The 11,826-nt window shown below is 40.6% G+C and overlaps 1 protein-coding gene across 1 annotated transcript; it reads left to right on the top strand.

Annotated features, from left to right (window-relative positions):
• Positions 1–394: 394 nt before the first annotated feature.
• Positions 395–5,768, top strand: LOC147584585 (protein RoBo-1-like). Its single transcript, XM_086717145.1, is given in 5 exon segments — positions 395–407; positions 523–633; positions 1,088–1,237; positions 3,632–3,763; positions 5,560–5,768. Coding segments are annotated over 5 exon segments (540 nt in total). The 3' UTR covers positions 5,694–5,768.
• Positions 5,769–11,826: the final 6,058 nt, after the last annotated feature.

Below are 11,826 nucleotides of genomic sequence, written 5' to 3' on the forward strand. Positions count from 1 at the left end.
CCTGGGCTCCATGGTCCTGACATTTCTCCTCTCACTTAAGCCTTTTGCAGGGCTACCACGTCTACATATTCAGCCCTGAAGAGTCTCCTTACCACCTGTGTCCTTGCTGCCTTGGTTTCTAGCACTGTGGGTAAGAATGAAAAAAATGGCCTCTTTCTCCCCAAAACTGGAAGAGTAAGGTAGACAATACAGAAAATAAACCAACTTGGGAGAGACAAGGTCCGGTTTCTCGAGTAGTGATGAGCTCTGCAAGGTTGGGAACCCTGATTAAGCATCTAGAGCAATGGGCAGTTGAAAGGGACTGAGCCTGAGCACTAAGGGGCAAGGTGTGGCCATCAGGGAGGGACTATGGGCCAAGTGGGCCCATTAGGTCCCACATGGTATCATGGGTAACATGGGCATCGTGGGTAACATGGTATCTTGGCTCTCAGATATGTTTGGCTATTGGAAGCATAAACTATGATTCCTGACAGTTTTCACTCCTGAATTACTTTCTAAACAAATTTTATATCTATTTCACAGAGAGTTATAAATGTACAAGCTGCTCTCTTAATGCATGTAGTGCTGACATGGAGATGACTTGTGAAGCCTCTCAAAGCTGCTACAGATACAAGCAAGAATTAAGGACATAAGGTATGCTGTGCCAGGCCCCTCCCCATGCTGCTAGTCATGTGAGACAGAGAAGGTGCTTAGAGTGAGGGAGGTTGCTGCTTTTAGCAACTTGATGGAGTTCCTCACTTCCCTCTCACCTTCTATTTTACCCTGCTTCCTAATGTAGCATTCTACCCATATGGGGCTGGCATTATGGGGTGGTGGGAAGTGGCAGGGTGGGAGACTCTGGGAAAAAGTCTGGGCAATCACTGTTCTTCATCAGCCCCACTGAAATATGACATTCCCATTGTAACAAATGCTTGCAAACCATCCTTCCATTGGTTTATACCATGGACCAATGCAGAAGGACTCTTGAAGAAGGGGAAAGACTAAAGACAAAAGGATTTGAGGCAAGAATCCAATACTGGCAGCCCATTTAGGCATCACTCTGTATGGTTCAAAGGGGAAATTTCTTCTGGGGTTTGGTTCTGTGCAGGGGAACTCCTACAATATGTTGAAGAGAAAGGTTGTTCTTCAAGCAATTGTGTCCCAATGATGTTCTCAGCAACACTGGGGGATAATCAAACATTTGTGTACAATCACCAATGCTGCCAAGATGAGCTCTGTAACCAAGGGAACTTCCAAGGTGAGTGCCAACACATCTCTGCTCTCCCTCCCCTCCCATTTTTTATCCCAATCCATTTCCTTAAGTCTCTGCCTTCTAAGTTCCTTCCTACGACCTGTCTCTGCTTCTGAGCTGCTTCCTACTGGTTTGGCTCAAGACCTGGACAGAGTTGCCCATTCATTTACCCACTCATTCATTTGGCAAGTGAGAATCAATGAGCAAAATCCCACCACAAGAAGGAAAGGCACAAGCCCTTCCTTAACATGGAAGACTGAATGACAACTGGATGGCTGGGATGTGTCCTGGATTTACTGAGTCTGTAGGTTTAAATTATTTGCTTTTCCATTCCACTTGAAAAGTAGTTTGTTCTTGGCTATTTAATTCCTCACTCCCTTAACAGTATTTTTTAATTGAAGTATACATTAATATACAGTGTTATATTAGTTTCAGGTATACAGTATAATGGTTCAACAATTCTATACTTTGCTCAGTGCTCATAGTATAAGTGTATTCTTAATTCTTGTTACCTATTTCACCCATCCCACCTATTTTCTGACAACCATTAGTTTATTTTATTTGTCTTTTTGTTTTTTTGCTTGTTTGTCTCTACTTTTACCTTTGTTTATTTGTTTTGTTTCTTAAATCCTATATGAGTGAAATTATATGGCATTTGTCTTTCTCTGACTTATTTTGCTGAGCATTTACTCTCTAGGTACCCATTCAGATTTTTCCAAATGTAAAGATCTCATTATTTTTTATGGCTTAGTAATATCCCCGTGTGTGTGTGTATGTGTGTGTGTGTGCGTGTGTGTATTACATTTTCTTTATCCGTTCATCAGTCCATGGACACTTGGGTTTCTTCTATTTCTTGACTATTGTAAATAAAGCTACAGTAAGCATAAGGGGGCATATATCTTTTCAAATTAGTGTTTTTATTTCCTTTGGGTAAATATCCAGTAACGAAATTACTACATCATATGGTAATTCCATTCTTAATTTTTTGAGGAGCCTCCATACTGTTTTCCATAGTGGCTGCATCAATTTAGATTCCCACTAACAGTGCATGAAGATGCCTTTTTCTCTGCATCCTCACCAATACTCATTTATTTATTTATTTATTTATTTTTAGCCATTCTGACAGGTATAAATCTCATTATGGTTTTAATTTGCATTTTCCTGATGTTAGCAATGTTGAGCATCTTTTTATGTGTCTGTTGGTCATCTGTATCTTTTCTGGAAAAATGTCTATTCAGGTCCCCTGTTCATTTTTTAATTGGATTATTTGTGGATTTTTTGGTATTGACTTGTATAAGTTTTTTATATATTTTGAATATAAACCCCTTATTGGATATATAATACGCAAATATCTTCACTCATTTAGTAGGTTGCTTGTTTATTTTGTTGATGCTTTTCTTTGTTGTGCAAAAGCTTTTAATTTTGGTGAGGTCCCAAGTTTATTTTAGCTTTTGTTTCCTTTGCTCAGGAGACATATATAGAAAATGTTTCTATAGCTGATGTCAAAGACATTATTTCCTATGTTTGCTCATGGACTGGAAGAAACCAATATTGTTAAAATGTCCATACTACCCAAAGCAATCTACAGATATGCAATCCCTATAAAAACACAACATCTTTCACAGAACTAGAGCAAATAATACTAAGATTTGTACCACAAAAGACTCTGAGTAGCCAAAGCAATCTTGAGAAGAAATAAAGCTGGAAATATCATAATCCCAGATTTCAAGATACACTACATAGCTGCAGTGATCAAAACAGTATGGTACTAGAAAAACAAAACAAAGCAAACAAACAGAAAAAAACCCAAAAAACAAAACAAAACAAAAATCCCAGACACATAGATCAATGGAACAGAATAGACAGCTGAGAAATAAGCCCACACTTATGTGGTCAATTAATCTATGACAAAGAAGGCAAGAATTTACAATGGGGAAAAAGCAGTCTCTCAAAAAAATGTGCTGGGAAAACTGGACAGCTGCATGCAAAAGAATGAAACTGGATCACTCTTTTATACTATACAGAAAAATAAACTAAAAATATATTAAAGTCTTAAATGTGAAATCTGAAACCATATAATTCTTGAATAGTAGTTTTTAAATCACAAATTATCTTCTATTATGTAAGCATTTTTTTCTTCAGCCAGGGCAGAGAGGGCCATCTCATGAAAGAAGCAGATAAACCAGATTTCTGTAAGATTATTTTTGGCTATATATTCCCACTTACTACTCCCCCCCCCCCCCCCCCCCCGCCCCGCACCCTCCATGGTATCCTAATTTTAAATCATTTTGATTTTGGGTAAAGGAATCCTGGAATAACCATGATCTTGGGTGGGTGGTAATAATGCTCTCAGCTCCTTTTTTCCTGTCCTTAAAATGAAAATTTTCTTTCTTCATTTAGTGCCTCGGAAGTCCTCAAAACCCAATGGAATTAAATGTCCTGCCTGCTACAATGTGCATGACATTTCCTGTGACCCAGTTCTTCTTACCTGCACTGGTACAGAGAAAAAGTGTGTGGAAGTTATTGGCATAGGTATGGATATATCCTCAGGGTTTTTGGTGTTCATTTTATCAAAGGGTATAGCTGTATTAGCTATCTATTGCTGCATCATTAGTCCAAAACTTGGCAGTTTAAAATAATTAATATGTATTATTTCATTGTGTCTGTGGGTCAGGAATCTGGGAATGGCTTAGCTGAGTGTTTCTGACTGAGTCTCTCATGTAGTTGTAATCTAGCCATCAGCAGGGCCTGTGGTCATTTGGACAGAAGACCTGCTCCAGGACAGAAGATCCTCTCTTGGAAGATCACCCATGTGGTTGTCAGGCTTGGTTCCTGTTGACATGCGTCTCTCTCTGGGCTGCCTGGATGTCCTCATGTATCAGCTAGCTTCCCCCAGAACAAGTGATGACAGAGAGAGGGAGAAGAGGAGGAGAGGGAAGGAGGAAGGAGATACTGCAGTTTTAAAGTAATCTAATCTCAGAAGTGACATTTCTTCACTTCTGTCATATCGTCTTGGTTGCATAGATCAACTTTGGTACAACATGGGAGAAGACTACACAAGGATATGAATACTAGGAGATGGGAGCTATTTCAGGACATCCTAGAGACTGGCCACCATGTACAGCAAAGGCTGATACAGGATCAAGTACTGGCTATCCCTACAAGGTTTAGAGGGAGCTATCTGTCAGGAGAAGAGAGAAGAGGGGAAGAAAGCACAGGAGAGGGGAGGAGAAGAGTACACAACTTCTTCCTATAGCAGAATTTGAGACTTGGGAACATGTCATATCATGATCTGCTGGAATGGACCTTGAGCTATTGGCTATGAAGAGGATGGCCCCTCAGTTCTGGTTTTCATCATCACTACCATTATTGCTATTACCAAAACTCCATGATTAAGCACTTAATTTTTGAATTATGTGATTCTGAAATCTGCAGAAGGTTTTACCATTTTCCTGAGTAGGAGGAAAGTATATATTCGTAATAAGAAGGACATGTACTATTCAGATAGAAATTGGGAAATTAACCTAGTATTGGACCATGCAGAAAGGGTATTGTCACTTCTTTACTGATCATGTAAAAGGTTTCATGAAATTAGTGGCATTTTAAAAGCTTATTAAATGGTGGGAGAGAGAGTATGGTGAGAATGGAAGTAGGTTATGCTTTTTTTTGAGAAGACTTTGAGATAGAGCCTGGGACTATCACATGAAGGGGCCCTTGCATAGGTGAACTGGAGATGAGTAAGGAAAATGGGATGTCATGAAGGATACAGGGGAACAATGGGGCTGCTGAAAGTGAGGCAGTCTCTCTACTCCAACTTGTCAAGGAAAGCACAGACAAGTGATGAGGTTCCACAGTGATAACAACTATTGAACTCATAGCCTTGGGGAAAAGGGACCTTATCTCAAAAGGGATCTGCATTGCTTCCCTCTGTTTTCCCCCAGGAAACAAAAGTAAGGAAAATAACTGCTACCACAGGGACTTTTTAGCTGAATACATGAGTTCTGATCTCAGCCTTCTTCCTTTCTTCCAGCCATCTCTTCCCTAGTCAGGACACAGGGGCTCCAGTCTCAGCCATGCATCTGAGACAGGTGGGGACCCTTTGGGATCCCTCTTAAATTGAGGAGATACTGGAGGCAGAGGGAAATAGGCTTGGTCCCTGGACAGAGATGGAACTGTGGTTGTTGCTTCTTTCACAGAAGACAAAAGGGGATTCTGGGGCATCCTGAGGATCCTTTTCTTCTCCAAGAGAGGCAGATAGGATAGGATGTAGTTGAAAAGGGGAGACAAGATGAGAAAAAAGACTAACTGCTGGATTTTTCTTTTGGCAGATAACCCTATATTTTTGATTTTTGCCATGGGTTGTGCTACTGAAACTGCCTGCAACTTGAAGAATATAAGTATATTGAATAACATAAAAATCCGTACCTACTGTGTAGAACAAAGTGGTGGAGACCCCCGCTGATGTTCATCACCTCATCAATCTTGAATAATCCCTTCTTGTTCCAAGTCTTGCTTTGAAGTTTCCAGTGTTACCAAGCTCATAATCCTACAAACCTGAAAAGGTTGGAGTCCTCAGATGACTCCCCTCCCCAGCATTCCCAAGACAATGCAGAATTAAATTGTTGATACTTCCTTAAGTATGTGTGTAATCATTCGTTAGTACTTTACGTTAAAAAAATCTTACTCATTCCTCTAATGGGTTCTTTCTTCACCCCAAGTAGCAAGTAAGGAAATTGAGACAGAATTTCTAAGAATTGTTATAATCTCATCTTTGTCACTCAACCATACCCTCACACTTGCTCCAGAACACACCTTTTTCCTAATATTCTCAGTTTCCACTGTTGACCCTTAATTGCCCACTGCTAAGGAAAATGCTTTCAAATAAACAATTCGGGCTCAGAAAGTTCCTTTCCCACAGCTTGTAAAATCCCAAGTATAATGGACTCTCTCTTACCTGGGAAACACAACATGTACTCAGGGTGAATGTGTCTGGGATGAAGGATACAGACAGATGTGATCTGTGAAGTTCATTCTAAATGCCAAGGAAGAGGTAGGCTTGTGTACCAGGAGTCCAGAGGGCTGTGTCCTCACAATTCAGGGGTGGTCACAGCCATACTTCATGTAATGCCAGGAAGAGCCCTTACAGGATCCAAACTGTATGATGTCTTTGTGGTGCTGAACACAACTGAGAGACCTGGTAGCCTGCTCAGATGTATCTCTTGATTCTCCAAATTCAGTTTCCTACAGGGTGCAGTAAATTACATAAAAGAAAAGAATGCCCCACATACATCTTGGTGGCTCAGTCGGTTAAAAGTCTGGCTCTTGATTTTGGCTCATGGTTTGTGAGATGGAGTCCCATGTTGGGCTCCACACTGTCAGAGCAAAACCTGCTTGGAATTCTTTCTCTCTCCCTCTCTCTCTTTGCCCCTCTCCAGCTCATGTTCTCTTTCTCTCAAAATGAATAAACTTAAAAAAAAAAAGCCCCACATGTAGTGATTACCTCTGGGAAGCAATCTGTTGTCTGCATGATGCTGCATCCCAGAACTCTATAAGGCTGTCTGCACATGAAATCTATATTGATGGATTGTGGCCTTGACTTCTCCTTGGGATTCTCTCCAGGGAGTAAGGTACAGGCTCTTGAATCCTACTTCCACTTTCTCTTTCCTAGGCTTTTGAGAACACAGGGAATAGGGTTTATCTGCCCAAGACTCACTATCCTCATATTTCATGAGCATTCCCACTGTGTGCTCAGCACAGTGATATAAACACAGGCCCCTCCCTCAGGGATAAGGAGCTAATCCATAGAGAACAATGACAGGGTTGCATGTAACTGCATGGGATTCTAAGCACAAACAATTAAAGAAAGCTTAGGGAGGAAAAAGGAGGTAGAGTCAATGCTGGTATATAAATATAGTAAACTGAGGCAAGTTTTGAAGAAGGAATGTGTATGCAAGTCAAGTCCCCATTTGGGAAATGGTAGGCTAGAAAATGGTTCAGCAGCAAAATACCAGAGAGGCAGTATATTAAGATAGAACTTGCACAAGAGACCTTTTGTAAGGAAACTCTTGGTGTAATAATGGGGAACTCTGTACTGATTCAACTCCTGAAGAGGTCATAGCAGCTCTAGTGGGCCAGTGTTACTGTTATCACCACATACAATTTATTGAGAATAAGTGGCAACAGGATGGGAACTCCAACCCAAATGGTCAATTTGTAGACAGTGCCTTATTCTCTGTGCTGTAGTGCCTCTCAACTGATCACCATATCCTAGAAACAGTCAGCTTGGGCTGCCATAACAAACTAACACAAACATGGTGGCTTAACACCAAAAAATATATTTTTTCACAGTTCTAGAAGCTAGAAGTCTGAAACCAAGGTGCCATCAGGGGTGTTTTATTCTGAGGCGTCTCTCTTTGGCTGTCTTTTCATTGTGTCTTCACAATGTATGTGTCTGCAACAGATTGGATGTTTGTGCACCATATTCCCAAATTCATATCTGAATTCTAACATCAAAGTAATCGTATTAGGAGGTAGCATTAGTGCCCTTATAAAAGAGGCTCCAGAGAGTTCCCTCATCCCTCCTACTATGTGAAGACACAGCAAGATGGCTGTCTATGAACCCGAAAGAGAATCCTCACCAGACATTGAATCATCTGGTCCTTTGGTCTCGGACATCAAGGCTCCAGAACTGTAGGAAATAAATATCTGTTGTTCATAAGCTACCATGTATGTGTTATTTTGTTATAGCAGTTCAGACAGACTAAGATAGTATCTGTGTCTTAATCTTCTCTTATGAGGGTACTAGTCCACTTTGACTGATTAGGGCCCACCCTAGTGACCTCATCCAAATAATCTCTGTCTCCAAATACAGCAACATTCTGAGGTACTAGAGGTCAGGACTTCAACATATGAATTTTGGTGGGGGACACAATTCAACCCATAACAAAGGGTTATAGAGTAAATGATTCTATGTATCAAGAAATGCTGTTCAGCTATGGTTCCAGTTGAAAATGGTTGGCATAGTGTCAGTACACAGTATATGCTTAATAGATACAACCTATTATTCTTTTTCTTCTCTGCATCCTTCTCATCTCTACCCACTATCTTCCCAATTCTTTTTTCCCATATTTTATTTTCATTCTTCAATTAATTATTTCCCAGTATTGCTAATATTTCCATGTACTTCTTTCTCTAAGAATAATAAGCAATATAGATAACCAATTATCATGTCTCCAAGAGAGCACTGCAGTTATAAGTGAGGCAGTCAATCGATCACCATATTCTAGGGGTAAGAATATGGGACTAGAGAGCAGTCTCTGAATTCCAGGAGGAAGCCCCTGTGAGGTCAGGGCATCCTGAAAGAACGGACTTATCCTTTGCTTCATGATAGAAAATGGGGAGAGGAGTTAAGATGGTGGAGTAGTATAAGGACCCTAGGCTTGCCTCATTCCTTGAACACAGCTAGATAAATATCAAATCATTTTGAATACCCAACAAGTTGATCTGAAGACTGACAGAAAAAACTGCCAGGTAGAAGGTAAAAGGTGCAGAGATAAGGATTGGGGAGAAATGGATTGTGGGTGCTGTGGAGGGGAAGGAGCCCTGGTCATGAAGAGGGACAAGAGAGATGGGGCCGGGGACAAATGCCCAGGGGATCATACAAGGAAAACACTTTCCCAAAACCACTGACTGGGAAAATGAAAGGGGCTGGTTTTTCTGAGTTTTACAATCAGAAGACTGGAGTTTTAGAGGTCTTTGGCATGGCTGGTGGGGATCCCTGAGAGTGCTCCTGTGGAGAGGAGTGCAAAAGACAACTCCAGAAGTGCAGGTGGCACAATCTGAGGATTACCTGACATATACTGGGAAAGATGGTTCCAACTTCTTATAAGAGCACATCTGGGAGAAGTGGCATTACCTTTCCTTGGACAAAAGACCTGGAGGGTACCATTTTCCTCCCCCATAGGCACAGAAACACCAGTTGAGGGCAGCTAATCTGGACACTGACTCTTTGCTGCACTTTACTCCAAACTCCATGTCCCTGCAATTTGGTGCAAATGCCATTCTGAGGCAAATATGCATCAGTCCCAGTACAGCAAGACACTCCCCCAGAGGACCACTGTAGGTCCTACCATGCCAGGTCCCTAAAGTTTGGAGTTTTAAAACTCAGAGAGCCTGCCTGGGAGAGACCCTAAGGTGCACTGCACTACCCAGAGGCCCAGACACAGACAGGGTGAAGGCAATGATGTGAGGGATGCCTAAGACACATGAGAGGAGATTGCTCAATCTTCTAAGAGGATTTTCCAGACAGCAACAAGCATTAAATCCCCTCTCCAGGGATGAGAGAGGGGGCTAACATCAATTCTTTCCCCCATCCCTCAGATTAAAATAACTTCAGTAATCAGCACAATGCCAACAGTGGCATCAAACTCTGCTCCCTTGTGCTCTGCAGGGGCTGCATTTCTTAAGTGTGACTGAGAAGCAGGGCAGAGGGTGCATACACCAGAAGACAAGCACAAACTCCCAGTATGCACAAAGTGTACTAACCACGGAATGCGGCAAAGCTTCAGCTCCTGTGAAAACAGCATCACATCTCTTTTAAGAAGCAGACCAAAGCACAGCTAGTTAAAACTTGACACATTCTGGCCAAGGTTCAACACTTCCCACTGCAGAGAAGGAGAAACTCTGCAGATTACTGACTTGAGGGAAAGAGCAACTAAAACACAGCAGCACATACTGTGCACATACCATACAACAGAGACACTTCCTGAAGTACCAGGCCCTGGAACTTATATGACCTCTTCCTTATAAAGCAATTACTCTCAGGAGGAGGAAACACAACAGGCTTTCCTAACACACAGAAGAAGACAGAGACCTAGATAAAATGCTGACAGAGGAATTCACTCCAAAAGAAAGAACAAGAAAAGGTCATGGCCAGGGGTCTAATAAAAACATTAAAGTAGTACACCTGACCCAGAATTTAAAACAACAATCATAAGGATACTAGCTGCACTTGAGAAAAGCATAGAAGACACCAGAGTGTCACTTACTGCAGAAATAAAAGATTGAAAAACTACTCAGGCCAAAATGAAAATGTAAGAACTGACATTCTAAAATGACTACCTGTAATGACCACTAGTATGGAATAAGCAGAGAAATGCATAAATGACATAGAAAATAAAATTATGGAAAAGAATGAAGATGAAAAGACGAGAGAAAGAAAAATATTTGATTACAAATGTAGACTTAAGGAACTCAGCAACTCCATAAGGCATAATAACAGTTGTATCATAGTAGTCCCAGAAAAGAAGAGAGGTAAAAGAGGGCAGAAGGTTTATTTGAGCAAATGATAGCTGAAATATTCCCTAATCTAGGGAAGGAAACAGACATCCAAATCTAAGAGGCACAGAGAACTCTCAACAAAATCAACAAAAGCAGGCAAACAGCAAGACATACTGTAGTTACCTTGTAAAATATAGAGATAAGGAAAAAAATCCTAAATGCTACAAAACAAAAGAACTCTCTAACTTATAAGGGGAAACAAATAAGGTTAGCAGCAGATCAAGCCATGGGAATTAGGAAGTCCAGAAAAGAGTGACATAATACATTCAATGTGCTGAATGGGAAAAAAAAATGCAGCCAAGAATAATCTATCTGGTTAAGCTGTCATCAGAATAGAAGATAGTTTCCCAGACAACCAAAAACTAAAGCAGTTCATGACCACTAAACCAGTCCTTCAGGAAATAATAAAGAGAAATATTTGAGTGGGAAAGACCAAAGCAACAAAGACTAGAAAGGAAAAGAAAAATCTTCAGAAATAATGTCAAAACAAGTAATAAAATGGCACTAAATTCATATCTATGAGTACTTACTATGAATGTAAATAGATTAATGCTCCAATAAAACACATAGAATTGGGACACCTGGGTGGCTCACTTGGTTAAGTGTCTGACTCTTGATTTTGGCTGAGGTCATGGTCTCATGGTCAAAGATAGAGCCCTACAATGACCTCTGTGATGGGCGTGGAGCCTGCTTAAGATTTGCTCTCTCCTCTCCCTCTGCCCCTTCCCCACTCGTTCTCTCTCTCACTTCCTCAAAAAACAAAAGCACAAATAAACAAACCACCATAGGGTGTCAGAATGCATGAAAAAGATAAGACCAATCTATATGCTGCCTACAAGAGACTCATTTTAGATCTAAAGATACCTGTAGATTGAATTCAAATGAGGGTATTGAAAAATATTTATCATGCAAATGGTATCAAAAGGAAGCCAGAGTAGCCATACTTATATCAGACAAAACAAATTTTAAGACAAAAACTGTAACGAGATGAAAAAGGGCGCTACATCAGAAAAAAGGGGTCTATCCATCAAGAAGATCTAAAAATAGTAAATAATTATGCCCCCAGCTTGAGAGAACCCAAATATCTAAAACAGTTAATAACAAACATAAAGGACCTCTCTGATAATAATACAGTAACAAAGGGGACTTTAACACCTCACACACATAAAGGGATAGATCATCTAAATAGAAAATCAGTAAGGAAACAATGACTTTGAATGACACACTGGACCAGATGGACTTAACAGATATATTCA

The sequence above is a fragment of the Puma concolor genome, chromosome A1, assembly GCF_028749965.1.
Source record: "Puma concolor isolate L17-30 chromosome A1, mPumCon1.1.hap2, whole genome shotgun sequence".
Lineage (NCBI taxonomy): Eukaryota > Metazoa > Chordata > Mammalia > Carnivora > Felidae > Puma > Puma concolor.